The 26,767-nt window shown below is 40.8% G+C and overlaps 1 protein-coding gene across 6 annotated transcripts in view; it reads right to left on the bottom strand.

Annotated features, from left to right (window-relative positions):
• Positions 1-26,767, bottom strand: part of ERC1 (ELKS/RAB6-interacting/CAST family member 1) — a 503,328-nt gene that overhangs the window by 306,436 nt on the left and 170,125 nt on the right. For all 6 annotated transcript variants that reach the window (XM_070409489.1, XM_070409487.1, XM_070409488.1 and 3 more), the window contains 4 exons: positions 14,825-14,962; positions 12,444-12,584; positions 11,118-11,258; positions 7,725-7,918 (listed from right to left, as the gene is read on the bottom strand). In XM_070409489.1, the coding sequence (XP_070265590.1) occupies positions 7,725-7,918; positions 11,118-11,258; positions 12,444-12,584; positions 14,825-14,962 (614 nt within the window). The remainder of the gene's footprint in view (positions 1-7,724; positions 7,919-11,117; positions 11,259-12,443; positions 12,585-14,824; positions 14,963-26,767) is intronic.

The raw sequence follows: 26,767 nt of genomic DNA on the forward strand, positions 1-26,767 counted from the left end.
ATCTCATAACTATAGCAACCACTCAAATCCTCACACTCCATATCCTTACTCTGCATTGTATTTCCCATGATATTCACCACCCATTGACAATTGCATCTTTAGTTTTTATTGTCCATTCACTCTCAACTAGATTATAAACTCCATAAAGGCAAAGATTTTTATCTGTTTTGTTCCTTGTTGTGTCCACAGAGCCCAGAAAAGTCACCAGCAAATAAGAGTCTCTGTAAGAAATTAATTATTTAATGAAAAAAGAAAGGGTATACTTTGTGACAGAAAAGAGAGTGGGTTATGGAGAGAAAAACTAAACTCACAGATTAGGTATTTTCAAGAGCTTGGTAACTAAAAATCATATCAATACTGGTGTTTTTAGAGATGCATATTTAAAGGGAGGATAGCCAAACAAAAGGAATGAGGAATAAAAAGAACTTCAAGGCTTTCAAAGATTAAAGGACATACAAGAAAGTATGTCCTTTCTTCTCACATCTAATCCCTCTGCCAAATTTTAAATCACCCCAATATAAAACCTACTATATATTCATTAAAATCCTAGTTTTTATATTCCCACAGTTTGGGGAACACAGTAAATCCCTATTTTCTAGCAATTAGTTAGGTTATAAAATAATAGATTCTATTCTTTAGATCAAAGAAAAATCCTAACTTCGATAAACCAAAGGCAATCCTTGATACCTACATTATATAAAAACTAGAGGCCCGGTGCACAAAAATTTGTGCACTCGGGGGGAAAGGGGGTTCCTCAGCCCATCCTGTGCCCTCTCCCAGTCTGGGACCCCTCAGGAGATAATGACCTGCTGGCTTAGGCCTGCTCCCAGGTGGCAGAGGGCAGGCCCAATCCCTGGATGCAGCCCCTGGTCGGGCTCAGAGCAGGGCCGATTGGGGAGTTGGGGCGCCGCCCCCTGACACACACAGAGCAGGGCCCAACAGGGGGTTGAGGAGCTCCCCCCTCTCACTCACAGAGTAGGGCCAATAGGGGAGTTGGGGCACCGCCCCCTGTCACACACAGAGCAGGGCGGATCAGAGGGTTGGGGCACTGCCCCCTGTCATGCACAGAGCAGGGCCCATCAGGGGGGTTGGGGCTCCATACCCTATCACCCACAGAGCAGGGCCCATCAGGGGGTTGGGGAGCTCCCCCCTGTCACACACAGAGCAGGGACCATCAAGGGGTTGAGGAGCTCCCCTCTGTCACACACAGAGTAGGGCCGATAGGGGAGTTGGGGCACTGCCCCCTGTCACACACACAGCAGGGCGGATCAGGGGGTTGGGATGCTGCCCTCTATCACCCACAGAGCAGGGCCCGTTGGGGGGGGGGGGGTTGGGGCGCCACACCCTGTCACACACAGAGCAGGGCCGATCAGGGGGTTTGGGCGCTGCCCCCCGTCACGCTGATCCGGTGCCAGGAGGCCTCGCGGCTCCACTGATCCCGGTGCTGGGAGGCATATTACCCTTTTACTATATAGGATAGAGGCCTGGGGGCCGGCTGGTTTGCCCTGAAGGGTGTCCTGGATCAGGGTGGGGGTCCCCACTGGGGTGCCTGGCCAGCCTGGATGAGGGGATGATGGCTGTTTGCAGCTGGTCACACCCCCTTCAGGGTGGGGGTCCCCACTGGGGTGCCTGGCCAGTCTGGGTGAGGGGCTGAGGGCTGCTTTCAGTCTGGTGGTTGTTAATTGAAGCTCCAACCGCTCCTTTTTTTTATTTTATTCTGGGCCAGCTTTAGCTCCGGCTCCAGCTCTGAGAGCAGGTATCTGGTTTGTTTCGGTTCTATAATTGAAACAATGTATAACTTCAGCTCTGAGATCCTGGCCTATATTTGTTAGAATGTTTCAAACTGCCAGCTCAGAGGCCGGCAAGTCAGGTGGGGAACGTTGCAGTTTGCAGTCACTGGAGCAAGCAAGCCTCATGTTCGCTTCCAGCTGCCTGGCTGCCGGCCGCCATCTTGGCTGACAGTTAATTTGCATAAGGATACACTGATTAGCCAATGGGAAGGGTTGCGGTCATACGCCAATTACCATATTTCTCTTTTATTAATGTAGATGAGAAGATGATTGCCATTCTCTACATGTAAAATTTTTTGAATGATCAATTGAATCTAACCTAAGTAACCCTCATATTAGAGTGAAGTGAGGGTTTCTGCTGCAAATACCAAACTCTGTGGTTTCATTAATTTCTCTGTATTATGAAGCAAAACCCAACATATGGCATGGGGAACAATTCTTCCAGTATACTGCCATAGCATGAGTACTTAGCTAAAAGGAATAGCATGAGTGACAACACAGACAAGGAACAATTCTTTCAGGAGTCTGAAAAGATGTTAATATCAGAATTCTATCAGAATGTTAGTACATTACTAAATATGTTAAACATTATGCCAAAGAAAAGCCCATTCATTATGAATCTTTTTTTAAAAAAGCCTCTCATATGCTCGCTTTAGAAATTTTCAATTACATTCAGGGTTCCTGAAGCTAATCCGAATTGATCTAGTTATATGAGAACATGTCAAGTTCTAGTTTTTTGTTTTTATTGTTGTTGTTTTCCTTAAATTGATCTGTAAAGACTATTCAGAACCACTGGTGATGGCTTTCTTGAAGTGTCAACTTCGCTAGGCTACAAGGCCCAGTTATTTAAACACAAATCTGTGTGTTGCTGTGGTGGTATTTTGCACATATAATTAAAGCCTGTAATCTATTTAAGTAAATGATATTATCCCAAATCATCGGAGTGGGCTTAACTGAATCCTTAGGAAGGCACTAAAAGCAGTGCTGAGGGTTCTCTAAGAGAGAAAAAAAATGCTGCCTAAGGACCACAATTTTGGCCCATGGCCATGGGAGTTTTATCTTGCCAGCGATCTCTTCCTGACAGATTTCATACTTGCTTAGCCAGCCCCCGACAATAATGCAAGACAACTACTTGTGATAAGTTTCTGTGTGTGTGTGTGTGGGGGGGGGGGGGGGGTGTATACTAATAATAGCCTAGGGCTGGCACGTCCAGAGGGATGACCAAACCCGGAGGGGAACTGGGGGTGCTGGCTCCTGAACCAGCCAGGAGGTGCCAGCCCCAGAAGGGACGGAGGGACCCAAGTTCCTGGCGCCGCGCTGAGCCCAAGCCACCCGCACCAGCGCTCAGCACCCAGGCTGCACCCCAGGAAGCGGACAGAAGGCAGCCAACCCGCTGCAGGAGCCTGCACCCCTGGGGAGCCTGAGACTGCCCTGTAGGCAGCCCTGCTGCTTCTTTCTCTCCTGAGGGACGCACAGACTTTCCTGGGACAAATCCCTCCCCAAGTGCAATCAATAACATGCTGAGGTACTGACTTGGCTTTTGCATCTACTTCTCATCTCTCTGTTCTCTTCTGGAACCTATAGAAGACGATTAAACCACGGATCCCTTTAAAAAAAAATCGCCTGTTGGTGTCATCCTGCCCTGGGTGGGATGATTCTGTTCTAGGGTCCAGGGTCCCTCCCTCCTCCCTCATGTTCCTCACCTTGAACCCTGGCAGGTCCCGGGATCCTCCTTCTGTTGACCCAAGGCCGGCTCCTCAGATCAGAGCCTCACTGCCCTGAGTCCTCTGCAGGAAGTCAGAGTACCTCACATCCGGTACCAAGCCCAACAATTCCAAAGCCTGATGGCAGGGGCTGAGATGGATTCCGTAGGGTCCTTTAGCCCTGCCTCTGATCCATACTTTGACAGGGCCTGGGCCTCCTGTCCTCTATGAACCTGAGTCTGCAATCCTCAGACCAAGGGTCTGACTACCCGAGTTCCCTGAGGAGGTGGGGTGGGCGGAGGTGCAATTTTCAACTTACCAACAGGAAGCCCAACTTCGGGAATTTAAATTCCTCCCTCATTCACCTTATACTATTAAACCACAAATCTAGATACTATACCTACTATGATTACCCCCAAGGTTTTAAACAAAGCTAAGATAACCAGTTGAGCAACCCCAAGGGGTCCCCGATTGGAGAGGGTGCAGGCTGGGCTGAGAGAACCTTTCCTCTGTGCACGAATTTCATGCACTGGGCCTCTAGTATCTATATAATAAAAGCCTAAGCAATCTTTATGGTGGAACAAGATGCAAACTGACCAACAAGGGGCAGACACTCAATGCAGGAGCTGCCCCCTGGTGGTCAGTGTGCTCCCACAGGGGGAGCGCCACTCAGCCAGAAGCTGAGCTCACAGCTGGCAAGCGCAGCAGTGGTGGCGGGAGCCTCTCCCGCCTCTGTGGCAGTGCTAAGGAGCAGTGAGCCAAGCAGTAAGGAGCCAGCAGGCAGGCAGTAAGGAGCGAGGGGTTCCAGACTGCAAGAAGGATGTCCAACTGCCTAAGCTGGCAGTCAGACATCCCCCGAGGGGTCCCAGACTGCAGGAGGGCACAGGCCAGGCTGAGGGGAACACCCCCCCCCCCCCCGTGCATGAATTTCGTGCACCTGGCCTCTAGTATATACATAAATAGACATATGTATAAGTATACATACATGTATACACTACAATTCTTTGTAATAAACATATACTGTATATAGCGTACATCATATGTATGTATGTATATATTTCTTCTACTAGTTCTACCTCTCTAGTTGAAATCAAAGTGATATACATCACAGTATGGGAATTTAGAAGCAGTACTTCTGAGATTTAATTGGAAAATATATTTTATATTTACAGATGTATGGGTGGACTTATATAATCCTCTTTCTAAAATTGCAGTAGGCCCTAGCTGGTTTGGCTCAGTGGATAGAGCGTCGGCCAGTGGACTGAGGGGGTCCCGGGTTTGATTCCAGTCAAGGGCACATAACCGGGTTGCAGGCTTGATCCCCAGTAGGGGGCGTGCAGCAGGTAGTCAATCAATGATTCTCTCTCATCATTGATGTTTCTATCTCTCTCTCTCTCTTCCTTCCTTTCTGAAATCATATATATATAAAATTGCAATAGGTCAAGACAGTGATACAGCACTAACTCATGTCTGACAGGAACTACTATAAGAGCAATGTAAGGGACTATTTGTTTTTCTCAAGACCACAAATAAGTCTGAGAATTCTTCATGATGTAGTCTAAACCTTTTAATATTGGATATCCTTACATAAGAAGTACTAAGAAATTTTAAAAGAATACTAAAAATTTCCTTTAGTTCAATAATTATAACAGTCTGCCTTAATTTTGCACTTAGAAGGTTGCTGAACACTCTTTAGAAATAAATTCTACATCCTGAATTACAGTGCAGCACATAGTTGCACCAGCTACAGGGATTTAAAGGGCATTCCAGCATAAGGACAACCACACAAAAGATGGACTAGAAAAAAAAAGACTAGAAAAATTATAGCCAACAATATTATAATCTTACCAGAGAAACATACACTTAATGCACAAACAATGTACCTAAAAAGTACAGTTCAACTTGACATATAGCTGGCTATTCTTTAACTCTGATCAAGCAAAATCCCCAGCAAGCCCCAGCAGTAGCAACAATAACATTAGCAATTCAGTTAGTACAGAATTGTAGCCTTATGTAACACTCACTTTCCCAGGAATCCCAAACAAACGCCACTGATGGTGCAAGGACAGAAATCTGACAAGGAAGGTACAAATGTGGGAGACTGGCTTTCTGAGAAACAGCATAGTCAAAAGGGAACAAACATATAGATACCAAACATGTAGATACCAAAACCCCAATGGAATAGGATCATGATAAGATAAATCAAAAGAAAGGTGAAGAGACTCAAATTATAAATTATGGGGCCACAGATACCACACACAGGATGTAGTGGAATGGCAACACAAGAAGCAAATAGTGAGAGACACAGCAGTCACACACATGTACCTCGGTACTAAATCTGGCAACAAAAAACATTATATAATCCCAACTGTCCTTAACTGATTACTTCTATCTTAAACTCAGTAACAAATGTTGCTCAGTAACAAATAACAAAGCCAATAAGCAAAACATGAGTTTTAAAAACTGTTTCTTTTTTCGGGTGTTAGCCAAGAAACTTTGTGTCAAATCCTAAAACAAAATTACAACCTTGCATAACTGTTATTCATCAACTGTATATTACATTCCATGGGAAAAAACAGATAATTTATGACTCTCAAAATGTGATAAATACAGCTATTTGGTGTGCTTTGGATATCAAATATAGACTTAATCCTATTTCTTACTCTTGTTCAAATTATGTACATCTCCCAAAATCATTACTGAGTTTAAAATAAATTGAAACGTTTTTCAAGCAAGCAATAATTTCAACATAGATTTTCAATACAAGAAATCAAACCCAAGATTATAACTTTATCAAGGAATTACCTTTCTGAAATAGTGAGAACTCACTAATCTTTCAAAAGTATCATATTTTAAAATCTATGCATTATTGCTGCTGATTTCAGGTCAACACAAAAGCAAAGGGAGCCATGTATTCGGGAGAGTATGTAAGGGCTGCGTGTGTGTGTGTGTGTGTGTGTGTGTGTGTGTACACGCATACATGTGTACTGTGGGGGAAAGAGATACAGTGCAAAAATGAAGGAAGACACAAAAACGCACATAATCTAATCTTGAGACTCTGGTCATTGTTAATTCTGATGTAAAGAATTTACCCATTTGTCTTATTAGAACAAGAAAATATAAATTAATATCAAGATAAGAGAAAACAAGTGAATGGGTAATCAGCCCGTGTTATCACTTTCAGAATAGTGAAAGAAAACTGTGAGGGCTGAACTGTGTTTTTTTAGTTTCTTGAAATAAATCAAACTTCTATGGATACAGAATAAGAGAAATAATAACTTCTAGAGGAAAATATCAGGTCTACCACTAATTCAAAAATTTACAACTTAATAAATAACTTGTGAAAATAGTCTAATACTTCCCAACCTTCAAGAAAATAAAAATAAAAATATTTCTAAGAATCAGGCTCCAAAGAGCCATACAGATTAGTGACTTCATTCTGTCACTGTCAGTCTCTCTGTTCAGAAGAATATGGGCGATTAATGAAGTTCCACTGGAAGAACTGCTTCTACAAACTTGTGAATTTATGTTAAATATGTGGTAGGTATAAAAGAAGAGGTCAAAAGGCATATGCTTAATCTCTAGTATAATACACCCTAATGAAAGAAAAAAAGACAAAAACAATTCCAAGAGAACTGTCTGACTAGATCTGTTCAAACACAGCATGTTTTGAAGAATTCAAAGTCAGAGCTCATAAATATCATATCCAAATCTCCTAGACTGCCTTCAAAATGTGGTCTATGCACTGAAATATGTAATAGCCTGCTTTTCTACAATACAAATTGTAAAAGTTGAAAAATGCATAGCCCAAAGGAACATCAGCTCAACATACAGGTCTGAACCAATGAAAAAGTATTAACTCCTTGAACTTGAGGCTCATCTGTTCTTTACATATATAAATAATTAAGAAGCAAGTGGCTTTTTGTACTCTCTTGATTAACCAGTAGAAATTTTAATTTCTTAATCAATGAATGCTTTCTTTCTAACCAATAATGATGACATCCATGGCTTCCCAATTTATTCCCATTCTGTGTTGCCCTTTAGAGACTACAACAATGAATTTACACTGACTTAGAAAAAAGTGGATAATAAAGTAACATCAAGCACTCATGAACCTACATTCAGAGAACCAGATATACTGAAGAGCATGCCCTCAAAAATATTTAAGTTTTTAAAACCATACTTTAGCTTTTCGAAAAAGTGAAACCCTATTCAGCTTCCCTTTCCTTACCTTTCCAACTCAGCGATCTTTTTATCTTTGTCATTCTTCTCATTTTCCACCTCCTTCAAGATTTCCAAGAGGCGGTCAACTTCTGCCTGGGCCTTGCTAGATTCATCTTTGTACCTGGCAATCTCTCTCTCCAATTGCTGTATTCGGTCACTCATCTCTGGACTAGCTCTGGCTTCCAATGTTGCCTCATGTGCCTACAAAGAAAAGTGTTCAAATTCTATCAGATATACATACAATGTGGTGGACAAACCATGCCCCAAAGAACTATCTATATATCAATAAGATATTATCAAACATCTAATAGCTAGTCTTCAATTTATAAAGTTTTCCTCTGCTTAAATATTACATAGATAAATCAACCTTTACACCTCAAGGAACTAGAAAAAGAACAAACAAAACTCAAAGTTAACAGAAAGAAGGAAATAAAGATCAGATAAAAAAATAAAAATAAAAACTAAAAAGACAATAGGAAAGATCAATTAAGGTAAGAGCTGGTTCTTTGAAAAGATAAACAAAACAGATGAAACTTTAGCTTAGCTAGACTAGTCAAGAAAAAAAGAGAGAACATTCAAATAAGTAGAATAAAAGAAGTTACAAGTGGTACTACAGAAATATGAAAGATCATATGAGACTACTATGTAAAATTATACACCAAAAAATTAGACAACTAAGAGGAAATGAATGAATTCCTATAAACATACAACCTTCCAAAACTGAACAATGAAGAAGTAGAAAATCTGAATAGACTGCTTACTAGTAAGGAAAGTGAATCAATAAACATGAACCTCCCAAAAAAAAAAGTACAGAGCCAGACAGCTTCACTGGTGTTATAAGTCAATTAATCTCTTTTATTAAAAAGAAAAAAGTGTTCTCACCACACATAAAAAGGTAAATATATATGATGATGGATATGTTAACTAACTTATTGGGGTAATCATTTCACAGTTATACATATATCAAATCATCATGTATACTTTGAATATATATAATTTTTATTTGTTAATTCTATCTCAATAAAGATGAAAAAAGAGTCAAAAATGTCTATTATAGGGCAATCATTTTGTTTAAGAAATACAAATATGCTAAGAGAAGAAAGAAATAAAATCATATAAAATGTTCAATTAAAACAGACAAGGCAGAAAAGACATGAAAAAAGACATGAAGAACAAACAAAACAGAGGCTGGACAGTGTGGTTCAGTGGCTGAGCATCAACTATGATGCAGGAGGTCATGGTTTGATTCCCGGTCAGGGCACATGCCCAGGTTGCAGCTCGATCCCCAGTAAAGGGCGCGCAGGAGGCAGCCAATCAATGATTCTCTCTCATCATTGATGTTTCTATCTTTCTCTCCCTCTCCCTTCCTCTTTGAAATCAATAAAAATGTTTTTTAAAAAACAAACAACAAAATAAATAGAAAACTGCAATAGCAATCTCCTTCTTGAAGTAGGGCATTGTGGAAGCAGTATAATAGGGAAACATCAGTAATTAATTAAAATAAAAAAGGAGCACTCATCCAGAATGAATCAAGAGAAAATATGAAGTGAAAATGGCCATGGGCAGAAAAACAGATAATAAGTCGCAGTTGGCAAAAGCCATCAACTTCTTTCACCCAAAAATAACTTTTTTCATGAACCTAAATATTAACTCTAAAATATCAGAGATCATATAAATGACCAGCTGTAGAACCATCATGATAAAAGATTAAAGGGAAAGAAATAACCCTATCCGGTTTAGCTCAGAGGTTGGAGCATCAGCCTTCAGACCAAAGGGTTGCTGGTTTGATTCCCCTTCAAGGCTATGTACCTGAGTTGCAGGTTCCATCCCTACCCGTGGTCAGGCATATGCAGGAAGCAAGTAATCAACGTGTCTCTCTCATGTCAATGTTTCTCTCTGTTTCTCTCCCCCTCCTCCCTCCCGTCCACTCTCTAAAAATCAATGGAAAAAAATCCTCAGGTGAGGATTAAAATATAATAAAAATAAATAAGTAAATAAATAAACAAACATAAAATGTGGGATTGTCATAAACAGGAAAGTTTGGGATGATAATGAAACATTGTTCTTAATAGTTACCACTCAGTTTTATTAACCCTAAAGATATCTAACAGCTTTACCTTCAATATTCAGATATTAAATTAAAAATTACCTCCACCTTTTCAGTGAGAAAAAAACAACACCAACTATCAAATCTGAATTGGTTATAAACAGAATCCTTAATCTCAAAAAAAAGTACTTTCCTACTTGTGCAAAAGTAACTATAAGGTACTGAATTTTCTTCCTTTCATTAGTTTTAGAATTTAAGTTTACTTTTTGGTATACCCTATATGATGATTCATTATGAAAATATTATGTTGAAAACACCCAATATATGAAAAGATTATAAAACTTGAAATCTCAAGAGTAGGTTGTACCCCCTTTTTCATTAGTAATCATATGAACTGGACACAGCTACTGTAACTGTTCAAAAGTCTCAGTTTCAGTTCTCATAGAGTTGATAGCTCAGAGATAATAAGTAGGAAAGTGCTTTGAAAACTATAAAACTGCCATAAAATATGAGAGGCAAAAAACAAAGAAATGATATCCTAAATTCACCAGTGTGAGTCACTATCACTGTTAAGTATCTTCTTCTAGGAAACCTAATGCCAATGGAAGAAAAATATCAGATAACTGAGATTATTACATTGTGGCCTTATATTTCATCCATAAGGAAGCTGCATATTTTAATTTTCTTCTGAACTGTCAATTTTCTAAGAGCTTGTGGATTCTCAGGAGTAAAATAAAATAGGATAAGAATCCTATATAATAAAGAGCTAATATGCAAATGGTCATCACAGCCTCGCCGGGGCCAGGGGACCGGAGGCCGTGCCCCCCGCCCAGCACGAGGCCAGGGGATCTGAGGCCGCGCCCCCCCGCCCAGCGGGGATTGACAGGGTACCTGAGGCCGTGCCCTCCACCCCAACTGGGGGACCTGAGGCTGCGCCCCCGACCCTGCGGGGCTTGACGGGGGTGGGGCCGGCCGGGTCTGGGTCTTGCATGATTTTGAGGCATGCGCAGTGGGCAGGGACTTGACTCTGGGTCTCGCAGTGTGCCCCAGACTCTGACAGGAGGGAGATTTTCATATACATTTTACTAATTTTCTTTCATCTCTGACACTTCTATTATAGAGAAAGGGCAACTAGCAATATTAAAATATTTCCTCTAATTAATTCCCTTTTAATGTGCACGAATTTCGTGCACCAGGCCACTAGTTCTAAGATAATTAATCAATGTATAAATGGCATTTTGAACTTTAGGGGATTATCACTCCACTGGTAAGTTATTACACATGCACATTGTAGAGTTTTCTGCTATGTTCTTATTAAAAGCAAAGCCAGAAAATGGAAAATTTATCTTGAACCTTTTTCAACTGTGATTCCATTTTCAGACATTCCTCCTTCTTCTGCTCCAAAGCAATCTCTAGTGTCTTTAGGCGTGAGTCCTTTTTCAGTCCTGAGGAAGCCAGGGAAGAAGCATGCTCTTTCAGATCCAAGAGTGAAGCCTAAAGAAAGCAGCACACATCTAGAATAAATATTAACTATAAATAAAATGGAGATTTAAATTTTTAAATTTATATCCTTGGCGGCTAGTAGTTTCTTTCTGTTATCATACAGTGACATATTTCTATTTCAAGAACATGAAATATAAAACAATATACACTTTCCCTAGCCGGTTTGGCTTAGAGGACAGAGCATCAGCCCAGGTCCTGGGTTTAATTCCGGCGAAGGATAAATACCACGGTTGCAGGCTTGATCCCCGGCCCTGGTCAGGGAGCGTGTGCGGAGGCAACCAATTGATGTGTCTTTCTCACATCAATTTTTCTCTCTCTCTCTGCCTCTCCCTCTCCCTGCCACTCTCTAAAATCAATGGAAAAATATCCTCAGATGAGGATTAATAACAACAAAAACAACAACAAAAAATTCACTTTAACATTCAAGTCCTAACTAAAATAAGATGAATTCCCAAGAAATACCAATTAAATAATGGTCTAATGAGTTCAACCAATACATATCCATTCCCACAGAATAAATGGAAGTAGATCAAGCTATGTGAATGTAAGTAGTCAACCTCAGTATTACACTGACTTAAATATAAAATACATTTCCCTTTTAGAAGAAAAATTCTACTAGAAACTTAAATTTCCATAAATTTTCTTAAAAATTTTAGAAAGAAAATCCTGAGGATGTTCCTAAATCTCATGCGTTATTACCTGAAGACAAGGCATTAGCCATTTTTGCTATTTATGTCATATTAACAGGATTCTCCAAAAACAAAATAAAAGTAGATTAAGTCAACATTTAACATTTCTCTGCCAATGGTAAGAGATGTTGTAAATAAATTATTCTCCTTTTGCATATTCCTTTCATCTATCACCTTTCTTACCATTAGCACAATATTGCTCCAAATGTAACTGGGCTTCCGTTATTTTAGGATCTTTAAAAATGTCACTAACAAGTAAGAAATCAATTCCTACACTGAAAGAGATAAGACATAGGAATTAAATGATCCAATCTACTAGGTCTCTGCAAAGCTTCCTTAAATATACCCAAAGGCCTCCCCAAAAGGCCTGCTATAGGAATATTAAGAAAATCATCCAAACACTTTTTTATATGTATTAACACCAACAGCATATACACACAATGCACTGACTAAGCAAACCAAATAATTCCATTTTGGTGATCTTAACCTCTTTTTCTGAGAGGTCGCCTTGCAATAGGCTGACTTTTTCTTTCAAGTCTTTAAGATCTTTTTTGTAGTTATCAATTTCCTCTTGCTTCTCTCGCTCATCTCTGTCCCGCTGCTCCTTTAAGCGTTCAATTGTCCGCTCCTGGTGAGAGAGCACATCAATACATGAGAAAATTCCTTTCATACTTTTATCATATGACTATAATTCAACTCTTATCAGATAAAATTTCACACTTCCATTCCCCCACTCAAAAGACAGTGATAAATTGTCAATAATTTACTTTGTAAAAAATTCATCCTTCCTACCTACCTTGCTATAAACAAAGATCTGGCTTTGTTATTTTTATTCCCTTGGGTTTCTTTTCACATAATGTCAACTAGTATTAGATATCCCTAATGTATGTATTCTTTTAGAATAATTCCGTTTATTCAACTCCCAAATATATGTTGCCTACAAGGCAATGGAAACAACTCACAATTCAAACACCAAAAAAAAGGGGGGAGAAGAGAGGTTGGGGAGTTTATTCGTTGAGTTTAAAACATAAAAAGGGGATAAAGAAAAGAGAAACCATTAAAATTTTTTGTCAACAGATACTCAGGAAGTTTGAAGTTAAGTAATTAAAGTATATCTCTGAGTATTATTTACCAGTATATTCAGGAATCAAGCCTTGGTTCCTGGCAGGCAACTTGAAACATTGTGAGTCTAAGAGGCTTAAGGAGAGGCTCCATATCTAGGGAGAAGAGGCTTAAGGAACAGTGACCTTATTCCTTTAAAAATATCCAGTTAAGCCCAGCCAATGTGGCTCAGTGGATGAGTGTTGACCTATGAACCAGTTCACAGTTCAGTTCTAGTCACGACACATCCCTGGGATGCAGGCTCGATCCCCAGTAGAGGGCATGCAGGAGGCAAGCCGATCAATTATTCTCTCTCATCATTAATATTTCTATCTCTCTCTCCCTCTCCCTTCCTCTCTGAAATAAATAAAAAATATTTTTTAATTAAAAACATTTTTAATTAAAAATACCCAGTTAAAATGCCCCAGTAAGAGTCCTTAAACATCCTTCATTACCACTCATGTTGGGCTACTTTTCTTTTTTATTTAGTCAACCATTACTGAAAACATTGGTTTGTTCATAAAGACAAAATGAAGTAGCAAGGCCAAAACCAGAAAAAGAACAAATACATTCATTGTATTAATAACTGAAACCCACAAATATATTAGGTACCAATACAACATAATAAAGGAGAACTAATTATATATTGCTTCCTAATGGTCAGTGTCTGTTATTCCCATATCCCCAAATTCTAGTTGACCATATATAAAAATAAGTTTTCTTTTTCTTCACAAGATCGTAAATGGAGCCTTAGCTGGTTTGGCTCAGTGGATATAGAGCATTGGTATATTGACTTAAGGGCACTGGGTTCAATTCTGGTCAAGGGCACATACCACGGTTGCAGGTTCTATTCCCTCCACACACCCTGGGTGGGGCACATGTGGAAGGCAACCAATGGATGTCTCTCACATGGATGTTTCTCTCTGTCTCTCCCCCTCTCTTCCACTCTCTCTAAAAAATCAATGGAAAATATCCTCAGGCCCTACCTGGTTTGGCTCAGTGGATAGAGTGTTGGCCTGTGGATTGAAGAGTCCGGGTTCAATTCCGGTCAGGGCACATGCCCAGGCTGCAGCTTAATCCCCAGAGTGAGGCAGTCGATCAATGATTTTCTCTCATCATTGATGTTTCTACCTCTCTCTCTCTCTCCCTTCCTCTCTAAAATCAATAAAAATATATTTTAAAAAATATATATCCATGGGTAAAGATTAACAAAATAAACAAACAAAACCAAAAATAAAGATCATATGCCAAAACCGGTTTGGCTCGGTGGATAGAGCATCGGCCTGCAGACTGAAAGGTCCCAGGTTCAATTCTGGTCAAGGGCATGTACTTGGGTTGCGGGCACATCCCCAGTAGGAGATGTGCAGGAGGCAGCTGATCGATGTTTCTCTCTCATCGATGTTTCTAACTCTCTATCTCTCTCCCTTCCTCTCTGTAAAAAATCAATAAAATATACTTTAAAAAATAAATAAATAAATAAATAAAGATCATAAATGGGGAACATATGGCTAATTCTAGAAACTTCAACCACTGCCCTGTAGTGTAGCATCCATCTTGCCTAGGGACAAATACTTAAAATGCAATAATGAAATAGATTTCTTTTCCCTTGTACTATGTATGTCAGAACAGTTCAGGGATCTCTTTTCCCTTTTGCCCAAAGGGATTTCTTCAGTATTCTATATCCAAGTCTCATCACTAGAAAAAAATATTAGATTAATGAGAAAGCAGAAGAAATGTGTCTGTGAACAGTCTGGACCACTCACTCACTTTCTCTGCCAGGGCCTCCTCCAAAGTTGTCAAGGCAGTATCGGTGTTGGTGGTATCAGCCTGCAAGGATTTGACTCGTTCTTTCAAGCTGCTCATCTGCTTTTCCTTATCTCTAAGTTGCTCTTGAAGATTTTCAATCTGAGTGTACATATATATTTAAGGAGGAAAAAAGAAATTAAAATAGTCACAACAGGAATAATTTTAAGTTGGAATCAGGTAGGTCAGGACTGCTGTGAGTGTGTTGCCTGTAGAAATAACTTAATCCTAAAGATTTCAGAACTGCAAGCAAAGCAAAACTTTAAACCCAGAATTTATAGCCAGAACAGAGAAAAGATGCACATACGCATATACATGAATCTCTAAAGAAATAAAGTAACAAGGGAGAAAAGACCTATCATAGAGAGATGTGGACAGAGAGAGGAATTATGGAGAGGAAAGCCATGAGAAACTGGATTACTTCCAAAATGATAGCGTAAATTCCCAGAGGAATGGCTTCACAAATAATAGAGGAAGGACAGAGAATGGAACAGCTAGACAGTAAGAAAAACAAATCAACTGTATAAAGAAAAACTATTTGTGGTTTTTCTATAATTTTTGTTGAATTTATTGGGGTGGCATTGGTTAATAAAATTATACAGGTTTCAGGTATATAATTCTACATCAACTATATATGGTATTGTATGTTTACCAAGGAAAAACTATTCTTAACTCATACTGTTAAGTTAGATTTTTATATCATCTTTAATCTAAACATCAATTTAGCATAAGCTCTTTAAGGGCCTGCTTTATTCCGCAAAGGGAAAAAAAAGAAGTATCTGTCGCAGTGATGGCGAACCTTTTGAGCTCGGCGTGTCAGCATTTTGAAAAACCCTAACTTAACTCTGGTGCTGTGTCACATATAGAAATTTTTTGATATTTGCAACCATAATAAAACAAAGACTTATATTTTTGATATTTATTTTAGATATTTAAATGCCATTTAACAAAGAAAAATCAACCAAAAAAAATGAGTTTGCATGTCATAGGTTCACCATCACTGGTAGAGTCAATGAGAATTCTTACAAGCAGAACAAATAAGAAAAGCAAAAAGATTTGGTAAATTTAGAATAGAGTGCCATACATACTGTCAGGCTTGGATTTTTAGTCTTTAACAAAGAAATAAGCATACAGGTAAACCACTGGTAAGCCTGCAATAGGTTCCAGTCTTGTCAATAAAAGTCCATACCATGAGAGAAAAGACCATCACAAATGAAAAGCACTGGTTTTCCTTTAGTTTAATCAGAAACTACTACTGGAATCTCACATGGATTAGTATTTAGGTTGATATCACAACCACTCAAGAAAATTTTGCCACTTGAAAATTTAGTGCATATTTTATATACATACAGAATGCAACGCTCTGGTGGTTTATATGTTTAACCAGATATGCAGGTCATTCCAGTTGCTAAAGTATAAACCTTATATGCACACACAAACAAAAGGATATGGTCATGCTGTTGATTAAAGTGCAGTACAAGAACCATTATTTAAAATGAAATTTCACAGAACCAACTATTATATACAAGAAAAAAGAGATTTGTTTTATGAGCTCACCTAATATACAAATAGCCCTTACATGTATAAAATAACACCCTTCTTTCTCCTCCATCATTACTATCTAAGAAAGAATTTAAATTAAATTGTCAACAATTCTACTTGTATGATTTACATGTAGTCAAACTATTAAAAGAATCCATTATTTGCTGGCAAAAACTTTTCCTAATAATGCTCAGGTGCAAAAGCTGCTAAACAAGGTAAAATTCCCATTAACAAGTTTTCCGTAAACTACTTTCTTCTTCAAATACCCAGGTACTTAAACTGATTGACTGTTGTGGGGCTGGAGGGGAGGAATAAAGTAGAGGAATAAATACTCCATAGTGAAAGGCACTGACAAAATGAAGAAAGGACAGTGGACACTAAAAATACCTCCTTTGGGTAAGTTGCCATCAGTGAGGAAGACTTGAAATAGACATGTATGTGCAAACTAGCTGCATAAGCATGGAACAAACCCAAAAGGTGTTGCGTGTGATGTGTGGGAGAAGTGTGTAGAAAAATATTTTTTCCTTTATCCAGCTTCATGATGGGTAACAGCTGAGCTCTACTGAAAGCTCCTATTACATATCTTCGCTTTGCTCGTGATTCAAAATTGTGCTTTTTTGATCAAGGATCTCTGGTTTATATGTGTTACTAACCAGCTGGTATATGAATGCTACCACATTATTCTTGCCATTATTCTCTTTTTTTCACTAATCTAATGTTGAGACTATAAAAGCTGTTACCCTGAAAGTCCAGTATCATATCATTTTAGTATTTATTATGTATTTCAATACAATTTATAGTGGAGATCTTATTCTATACTCTTTAATTATCCACAGGATCTGAAATATATGACTTACAAAATGTTTTGAATACAACAATCAAAAGAAAAACTGAATCTGTTATCCACATCTAAAAGAGAAACTTGCAAATTGACCGCACCTTTGCTACGCCCCAAGCCACGCCTGCCAGCCAATCAGAGTGACTATATGCAAATTAACACAACCAAGATGGCAGCCAGCAGCCACGGAGCTGGAGCAAACAGGAGGCTTGGTTGCCCCGGCGATGGAGGAAGCCAAGCTTCCCGCCTGCCCTGGCCGGCTATGGCCTCTGCTCAAGGCAACAAAGTTTCAATTATAGAAGATAAATAAATCCCAGATACCTGCTTCCAGCCAGCCTCCACTGAGAGTTTGGGTGGCTGGGGGCTGTAGGGTCCCCGCTGGGGGGCTTTGCCAGCCTGCAAACAGCCATCAGCCCCTCACCCAGGCTGGCCAGGCACCCCAGCAGGGACCCCCACCCTGAAGGGGCTGTGGCCAGCCTGAAAACAGTCATCAGCCCCTCACCCAGGCTGGCCAGGCACCCCAGTGGGGACCCCACCCTGAAGGAGGTGTGGCCAGCCTGCAAACAGCCATCAGCCCCTCACCCAGGTTGGCCACACCCTCATCGGGCGAGGGTCCCCGCTGGGGACCTTGGCAGCCTGCAAACAGCCATCAGCCACTCACCCAGACTGGCCAGGCACCCCAGCAGGACCTCCCCTACCTGAAGGGGGTGTGGCCAACCTGAACACAGCCCTCAGCCCCTCACCCAGGCTGGCCAGGCACTCCAGCAGGGACCCCCACCCTGAAGGAGGTGTGGCCAGTCTGAAAACAGTCCTCAGCCCCTCACCCAGGCTGGCCAGGCACTCCAGCAGCGACCCCCACCCTGATCCGGAACACCCTTCAGAGCAAACCAGCCGGCCCCCACCCATGCACCAGGCATATAATAAAAGTGCAATATGCAAACTGACCCTAACAGCGGAATGACTGGGAATGACTGGTCACTATGACACACACTGACCTTCAGGAGGCAGACGCTCAATGCAGGAGCTGCCCCCTGGTGGTCAGTGCGCTCCCACAGGGGGAGCTCTGCTCAGCCACAAGCCAGGCTGACGGCTGCCAGCACAGCAGTGATTGTGGGAGCCTCTCCCACCTCCTCAGCAGTGCTAAGGATGTCTGACTGCAGCTAGGCCTGCTCCCCACTGGCAAGTGGACATCCCCGAAGGGCTCCTGTGCTGCCAGAGGGATGTCTGACTGCCAGCGTAAGCCCGATCCCCCGGGGAGCAGGCCTAAGCCAGCAGGTGGACATCCCCCGAGGGGTCCCAGTCTGCGAAAGGGCACAGGTCGGGCTGAGGGACCCTCCCCCGCCCCCACTGATTGCACAAATTTTTGTGCACAGGGCCTCTAGTCCTATATAATCCTATATAATAAAGAGCTAATATGCAAATGGTCATCACACCATCACGCTTGCACACTGTAAGAGCTCAGACACTCAACACTGGGGAGTGAGGAATGGGGACCAGCCAGGCACAAATGAGCTCGCGAAAGAAGAATGGGGACCAGCCAGGCACAAATGAGATCACAAGAGAGGAATGGGGACTAGCCAGGCTGCGGCATGGGAGAGGGACAAGCCGCCTGCCCTGCAGTCCCAGGCCCTAGCGGCTGCACCTGCGCCTGCGGCCCAGGAGCGGGACAAGCCACCCATCCTGTGGTCCAGGGCACCAGCACCTGCTGCCTGGGGGAAGCCACCCGCCCACAGTCCCCTGCAGCTGCAGCCAGCTCAGGTGAAGCTGGCTTGGGTCCTGGGTGCCTGTAGCTGGCCAGAGAGAAGGAAGCCCGGGTCCTGGGTGCCGACAACTGGCTGGAGGAGGGAATTCTGGGTCCCAGGTGCAGGGTGAGCAGAGGCGGTTAGGGGTGATCAGGCCATCACGGGAGCAGTTAGGGGCAATCAGGCCAGTAGGGGAGCAGATAGGGCAATCAGGCAGGCAGGCAGAGGTGGTTAGGGGCAAACAGGCAGGCAGAGGTGGTTAGGGGCAATCAGTAAGGCAGGCAGAGGGGTTAGGGGCGATCAGGCAGGCAGGCAGGCAGGCAAGGGGTTAGGAGCCACCAGTCCCGGATTGCGAGAGGCAGTCGGATATTCCCTGAGGGGTCCCGGATTGGAGAGGGTGCTGGCCGGGCTGAGGGACCCTCCCTTTCATGTACGAATTTCATGCACTGGGCCTCTAGTACTTGAATAATAACAATAAAGATGATTGTTTGGAATCATATTAAGTGTAAATAATACTCCTTTAAATATGCTCAGAATATCTACAAAAAAAAACCCACAACAAACAAAAAACCCACAACTCTCCATTTTGTAAAAACAGAACCCCTAAAATACCAACATGATATCAATAATGACAATAATAATAATAATAATGGTGGTGGTGAGGAGGAGGTAGTGATGATAACAAGGACCACTAACACACACAAAAAGAGAGAATAGTATGTTATGTGGCAGACACTGTTGTAAGAACTTTATATATCAACTATTTAAGCATCACCACAAAACTATGAGGTAACAACTAGCCAATCTAGCTACAGAAACCTACTCTTAATCACTATGCAATAAATAATGTTTTATTATGGAAAAAAAGGAAAAAACCAGTCACACAAAGATGACTCAAGCATCTTCCCATAAACTATTCCTTATTATTAAAGAGCATTTATTAATAAACACAGTATCTTATTCCTATGGTTATTTATATTAAAATGTTATTACCACCCTATCTGGTTTGGCTCAATAGATAGAACATCAGCCCAAGGACTGGAGGGTCCCAGGTTCAATTCCAGGCAAGGGCACATACTTCAGTTGCAGGCTCCAGCCCTAGTCAGGGCGCATGCAGGAGGCAACCAATCAATACATATCTCTCACTTAGATGTTTCTCTCTCTGTCTCTCACCCTCCCTTCCACTCTCTCTAAAAATCAATGGAAAAATATCCTTGGCTGAGGATTAACAAAAAAATAAAAATTAAGTTAAATAAATGTTATTCCCTTCTAAAGCAAAGAATAAAGGGTGGAGGTACAAAACCACTGCAAATGCAAAAGTACATCTTCCATGGGAGGAACATATATCTAAACACAATACACTAAAGTGGCAGACAGAGCCAAAGATACCTGATATTAGGATTCCAGCATCACATTATTAAAATAGTCTGTACAGCCTGACTTCAAGGGCTAGAAGCCAGTTTACTCATATACATGGAATAAGGAGCACTTGACAATAAAACAGCTAAAAAGCTTTTCTTCTTTTACTTAAATAACTTATTTTTAATAATATTGAAAATAAAATAATTATTGCATAAAATGATATATTTTACCATTCTATAGGCTTTTTTCTACTTTATGTATACCCTATCTGATACAGAAAAAATAATGCACTAAGTACCTATTAGCATGTATTTAACTTCTACATGAGTAAAGTTTTGTAGAGATTGAAGGAATTGGTGTTTATTCTATATATCTGTGTCCATGATGATAAATGAGGGGGAGGATCAATCGGGTTTATACATACACTTTATTATCATAGAGAAGAACTAACAATAAAGACTTCAAGAAAGAGGCCGGCCAGTGTGGCTCAGTGGCTGATTACTGACCCATGATCCAGAAGGTCATAGTTCGATTCCCAGTCAGGGCACATGCACAGGTTGCAAGCTTGATCCCCAGTAGGGGATATGCTGGAGGCAGCCGATCAATGATTCTCTCTCATCACTGATGTGTCTATCTCTCTCTCCCTCTCCCTTCCTCTCTCTGAAATCAATAAAAAATATTTACAAAAAAAAAAAAAAAGAATTCAAGGACATATTTTTAAAATAACCATTTAGAGAGAGAAGATGAATTCAAGGAGGACATATTTTTTTAAATAATCATTTAGAGAAAGAAGACATTTATCTTAAAATGACCTCTCTAGTCATAATATAGTTCAGTTAAATGGACTGAAAAGAAAGTAGAAATAATATAATTACTGTACTTGAGGTTTTCTTTTCCTCATACAATTTTTATTTTACAAATAAAGAGAAAAACAAATAGAACCAGAGGAAGACTAATGGCAAATGCATGCTACATGTGAATTAATCAAATCTGCATACCAATTCCACACTGGCACAGATTTCTTGACATCTTTGTGTTTGGTTTTTATCAGCATTGCCTGCTGTCAAAAACTACCATGTTTTATGTGAGTGATTTATTCCTCATAGTGAAGTGGATCTGATTCCTCTGCCTTTGAGGCCCTAATCACTGAAGATAGAAGAGACTTCCTTGAGGGTACAGTTCTAAGGACAAGAAATCTCAAAACACTTCTTACAATCACCTGGCTACTTTAAACATCATTTGAGGGAAAGAATTTTTTGACGATGCCTCCACAGTTGTTCTAAGCAGCCATCAGCATCAAATTTATTGTGTGAAGCAAGTTATTCCCCAAGGCTCTGACCTTTTGTTGTCTTGGTTAATAATACCTTTCAGTATCAGTGTGGATAAACTAATCAGCTGGCACAGAGAGATCTACAGGAATTAGTAGAATCTAAAAAGGAAAAAATCCCTAAGTCCCCTAATGTCTAAGCAATTGTTTGTCTACCACTCTACACTCTGGGGAAATGTAAGAATAAGGCACAATTATAATTTTTTAAAATGAGCAGGTTTTGCCCAGACTATTTATAGGGTGGGGCAAAAGTAAGTTTACAGTTGTTCATATGGAAAATAATGCAATTAATAAATAAAAATCTATAATAATAAATGCATAATATGCTAATCAGATCAGACATCCTTCTGGACAACCTTTCAGATGAAGCCCGGGCTGCAAGGGAAGCCCAGGTCCCGGGTGCCTGCCGACGGCCACAAAGAAGCCGGGTCCCTGCCGGCAGCCTAAGGGAAGCCCGGGTCCCACGTGCCAGAGAGATGCTGGTGCCGGCAGCCAGGGTAAGGAAGGCGTACTCTTGCAGGAATTTCATGCATTGGGCCTCTAGTACAAGAAAAACTCTGTGCCCTGGCCAGAGTGGCTTAGTTGGTTGGAGCATCCTCCCGTGCACTGGAACGTCATGGGTTCGATTCCTGGTTTCAGGTTCGATCCTCAGTCAGGGTGCATGTGGGAAGCAACCAATCAATGTATATCTCTCACATTGATTTTTCTTTCTCTCTCTCTCTCTCTCTCTCTCTCTCTCTCTTCCCTCTTTCCTCCCTCCCTTCCACTCCTCTAAAAATCAATGGAAAAAATATTCTCAGGTGAGGGTTAACAACAACAAAAAAGTAATACTTTTAATAATAAAGATCAATAAAAATAAAAAGTAATAAACTTCATCAGAGTACTACTATATTTTATTTTAAAAACTGTTCAAATTGAACTCTACAGGAAATGCAGGTATTTAGGAAAATACATTCATAGTGAACTGCTCCAGCAAATTTTATTAATTGCTAGAGGGAAAGTAAGCTCCTTAACAAGACTTGCTCATGGGACAGATAATGGATCTAGGCACCTCTTATATTAAAACTAGAGGCCCGGTGCACGAAACTCATGCACAGGAGCGGTCCCTAGGCTTGGCCAGCAATCGAAGCACCAGTGTCTGGTGTGGAAGGGCAGGTTCCAGCTGACCTCTGAGCCCTGGGCAGCACCTGGGCCCCTGGGCCCTTGTGCACCCCCCTCCACCTGAGTCACAGCGCCTGAGTCCCCACACGGACATACAGTGAGTGCAGCTGGACACCGTGGGCTGGGGCACAGTGTGGGCCTCTGAGCCACCCAGCGGCGCCACACGGAAGCCGGGTGGGCAGCATGCTGTCTCCCGGGCTGGCCTTGCAGACCAGCTCCTGCGCAAACCCACAGAGAGCCCAACCGGCCCCTGCAGTCCTGGCAGCTGCAGCCCTGCTCACCTTGAAGAGGCCACGCGGGTGTGGGGCAGGCTCCTCACGGCCGCCTGGCACTTGAGCCCAGGGGCTTCCCGGGCACACGAGCCCTGGCGCCCCAGGGAGGGCAGCAGGGGGAGTGAGAGCAAGCTCAGCAGACACCCTGCATAATCACTGCAACTCCGTCCCCATCACCCCCGCCCACAGATAGCCAACGCCCACTATGTTCCACACCGCCCTCTGGTGGTCAGAGCACATCATAGCGAGTGGTCGAACTCCCAGTCTCCTGGTCGAACTCCCGGTCAAACGACCACCTGAGGGGACAATTTGCATATTAGGCTTTTATTATATAGGATAACTGGATAATATGAAGCAAAAGCTAGTGAGACCAAAAGTGACTGCCAGTCAAACTCTGCTTAGTAGACAATTATAGAAATGGCTCAAGTACTTCTTTTTATATCTGGCAGGCATATGTAAAACCTTGACCGATTTTCCTGTACTACAATTGCTCAAAAAAAAACCCAAAAAACAGGATCCATAAATGCACAATGGCAATCTTTCTGAGACAGTAGCAATGGTGAGACAGCACTTAAGACCTCAATGCACATTATCTATATGAATGGTATCCCTTGAGTTGTACAGTAACGATGGCTATCTAGATAGAAGTCTTACATCAGTTTACTACATTTAAGTGATGAAAGAATCAATATTTTTAAATAACTAAAGCAGACACACTAGACTTAAAGAAAGAAAAAAACAGCCACTATCCCTTGTATTATTTATTAACAATAAAAAAGTTGAAAAAATCAAATAATTAATAATAGAAGGCTAGCTAAATTATATATGATCTGGATAGATTATAATAAAACCGGTATAATTCAAAAACATGAGGATTAAATCAATGGTATTTGAGGGAATCTTAAGAATTTAATAAAATTTTCCTCAGAAATAAACTACAATAAAAACAACCCCAAATACTCAAACACTTGGAAGCTGAATAGCATGTTATTAAATATTGATTGGGTTACCAATGAGATCAAAGAAGAAATTGAAAACATCCTGGACACTAATAACAATGAAAACACAACAATCCAAAACCTATGGGACACAAAGAAAGCAGTCCTGAGAGGGAAGTTTATAGCTCTACAGGCCTATCTCAAAAAACAAGAAAAAATGGTAGTAAATCATCTAACTCTACAGCTCAAAGAATTAGAAAGAGAGCAACAAGAAAACCCCAGAATGAGCAGAAGGAAGGATATAATAAAGATTAGAGCAGAAATAAATGACATAGAGACCAAAAAAACAATACAAAAAAATCAATGAAACCAAGAGCTGGTTCTTTGAAAGGATAAACAAGATTGACAAACCTCTAGCCAGGCTCACCAGAAAGCAAAGAGAGAGGACCCAAATAAACCAAATCAGAAACGATAGAGGCGAAATAACAACAGACCCCACAGAAATACAAATGATTGTTAAACAATACTACGGACAACTCTACTCCAACAAACTAGACAACCTGGAGGAAATGGACAAATTCCTAGAAAAATACAACATTCCAAAACTCAATCAGGAAGAATCTAAAAATCTCAATAGGCCAATAAATATGGAAGAAATTGAAGCAGTCATCAAAAAGCTCCCAGCAAACAAAAGCCCAGGACCAGATGGCTTCTCAGGGGAGTTTTACCAAACTTTCAAGGAAGAACTAAAACCTATCCTCCTCAGACTACTACAAAAAATTCAAGAGGAAGGAACACTTCCAAGCTCATTCTATGAAGCCAGCATCACCCTAATACCAAAACCAGGTAAAGACAACACAATGAAAGAGAATTACAGGCCAATATCCCTCATGAACATAGAAGCCAAAATCCTCAACAAAATCCTAGCAAATCGGATCCAGCAGTACATCAGAAGGATCGTACACCATGACCAAGTAGGATTTATCCCAGGGATGCAAGGATGGTACAACATCCGTAAATCAATAAACGTAATACATCACATAAACAAATTGAAAGAAAAAAACCACATGGTCATATCAATTGATGCAGAAAAAGCATTCGACAAAATCCAACACCCATTTTTGATAAAAACTCTCAGCAAGGTGGGAATAGAAGGATCATACCTCAACATAATAAAAGCCATATATGACAGGCCCACAGCCAACATCATACTCAATGGACAAAAACTAACACCATTTCCCCTAAGAACAGGAACAAGACAAGGATGCCCACTCTCACCACTCCTGTTCAACATAGTCCTGGAAGTATTAGCCATTGCAATTAGACAAGAAGAAGAAATAAAAGGCATCCAAATTGGAAAAGAGGAAGTAAAACTGTCCTTATTTGCAGACGACATGATATTATACATACAAAACCCTAGAGACTCCATCAAAAAACTACTAGACTTAATACATGAATTTGGCAATGTAGCAGGATACAAAATTAACCCCAAGAAATCCGAGGCATTTCTATACACCAATAGTGAACTTTCAGAAAGAGAGATTAGAAAAACAATCCCATTTACCATCGCACCAAAAAAATTAAGATACCTAGGAATAAACTTAACTAAAGAGGTAAAAGACCTCTACTCAGAAAACTACAGGACGTTGAAAAAAGAGATAGAGGAAGACATAAAGAGATGGAAGAACATACCATGTGCTTGGATTGGTAGAATCAACATCATTAAAATGTCCATACTACCCAAAGCAATCTATAAATTCAACGTACTTCCCATTAAAATACCAATGGCCTACTTCAAAGATCTAGAACGAACTCTCCAAAAATTCATCTGGAATAAAAAAAGACCCTGAATAGCTGCAGCGATCCTGAGAAAGAACAAAGTAGGTGGGATCTCAATGCCAGATATCAAGCTGTATTACAAAGCCACTGTTCTCAAAACTGCCTGGTACTGGCACAAGAACAGACATATAGATCAGTGGAATAGAATAGAGTCCAGAAATTAGCCCAAACCAATATGGTCAATTAATATTTGACAAAGGAGGCAAGAACATACAATGGAGCCAAGATAGTCTCTTCAATAAATGGTGTTGGGAAAATTGGACAGATATATGCAAAAAAATGAAACTAGACCACCAACTTACACCATATACAAGAATAAACTCAAAATGGATAAAGGACTTAAATGTACGACAGAAAACCATAAAAATTCTAGAAGAACCCAAAGGCAACAAAATCTCAGACATATGCCAAAGCAATTTCTTCACTGATACAGCTCCTAGGGCAGTTGAAACTAAAGAGAAAATGAGCAAATGGGACTACATCAAAATAAAAAGCTTCTGCACAGCAAAAGAAACCATCAACAAAACAACAAGAAAACCCACTGCGTGGGAAAACATATTTGCCAATGTCATATCTGATAAGGGCCTAATCTCCAAAATTTATAGGAAACTCATACAACTTAACAAAAGAAAGATAAACAATCCAATCAAAAAATGGGCAAAGGACCTAAATAGACACCTTTCAAAAGAGGACATTCAGAAAGCCAAGAGACATATGAAAACACCCTCAAAGTCTCTAATCATCCGAGAGATGCAAATCAAAACAACAATGAGGTACCATCTCACACGTGTCAGAATGGCTATCATCAACAAATCAACAAACGACAAGTGCTGGAGAGGATGTGGAGAAAAAGGAACACTCGTGCACTGCTAGTGGGAATGCAGAC

Source organism: Myotis yumanensis, unplaced genomic scaffold (assembly GCF_028538775.1).
Source record: "Myotis yumanensis isolate MYYU_CA2020_CCGP unplaced genomic scaffold, mMyoYum1.0.hap1 SCAF_3, whole genome shotgun sequence".
Classification (NCBI taxonomy): Eukaryota; Metazoa; Chordata; class Mammalia; order Chiroptera; family Vespertilionidae; genus Myotis; species Myotis yumanensis.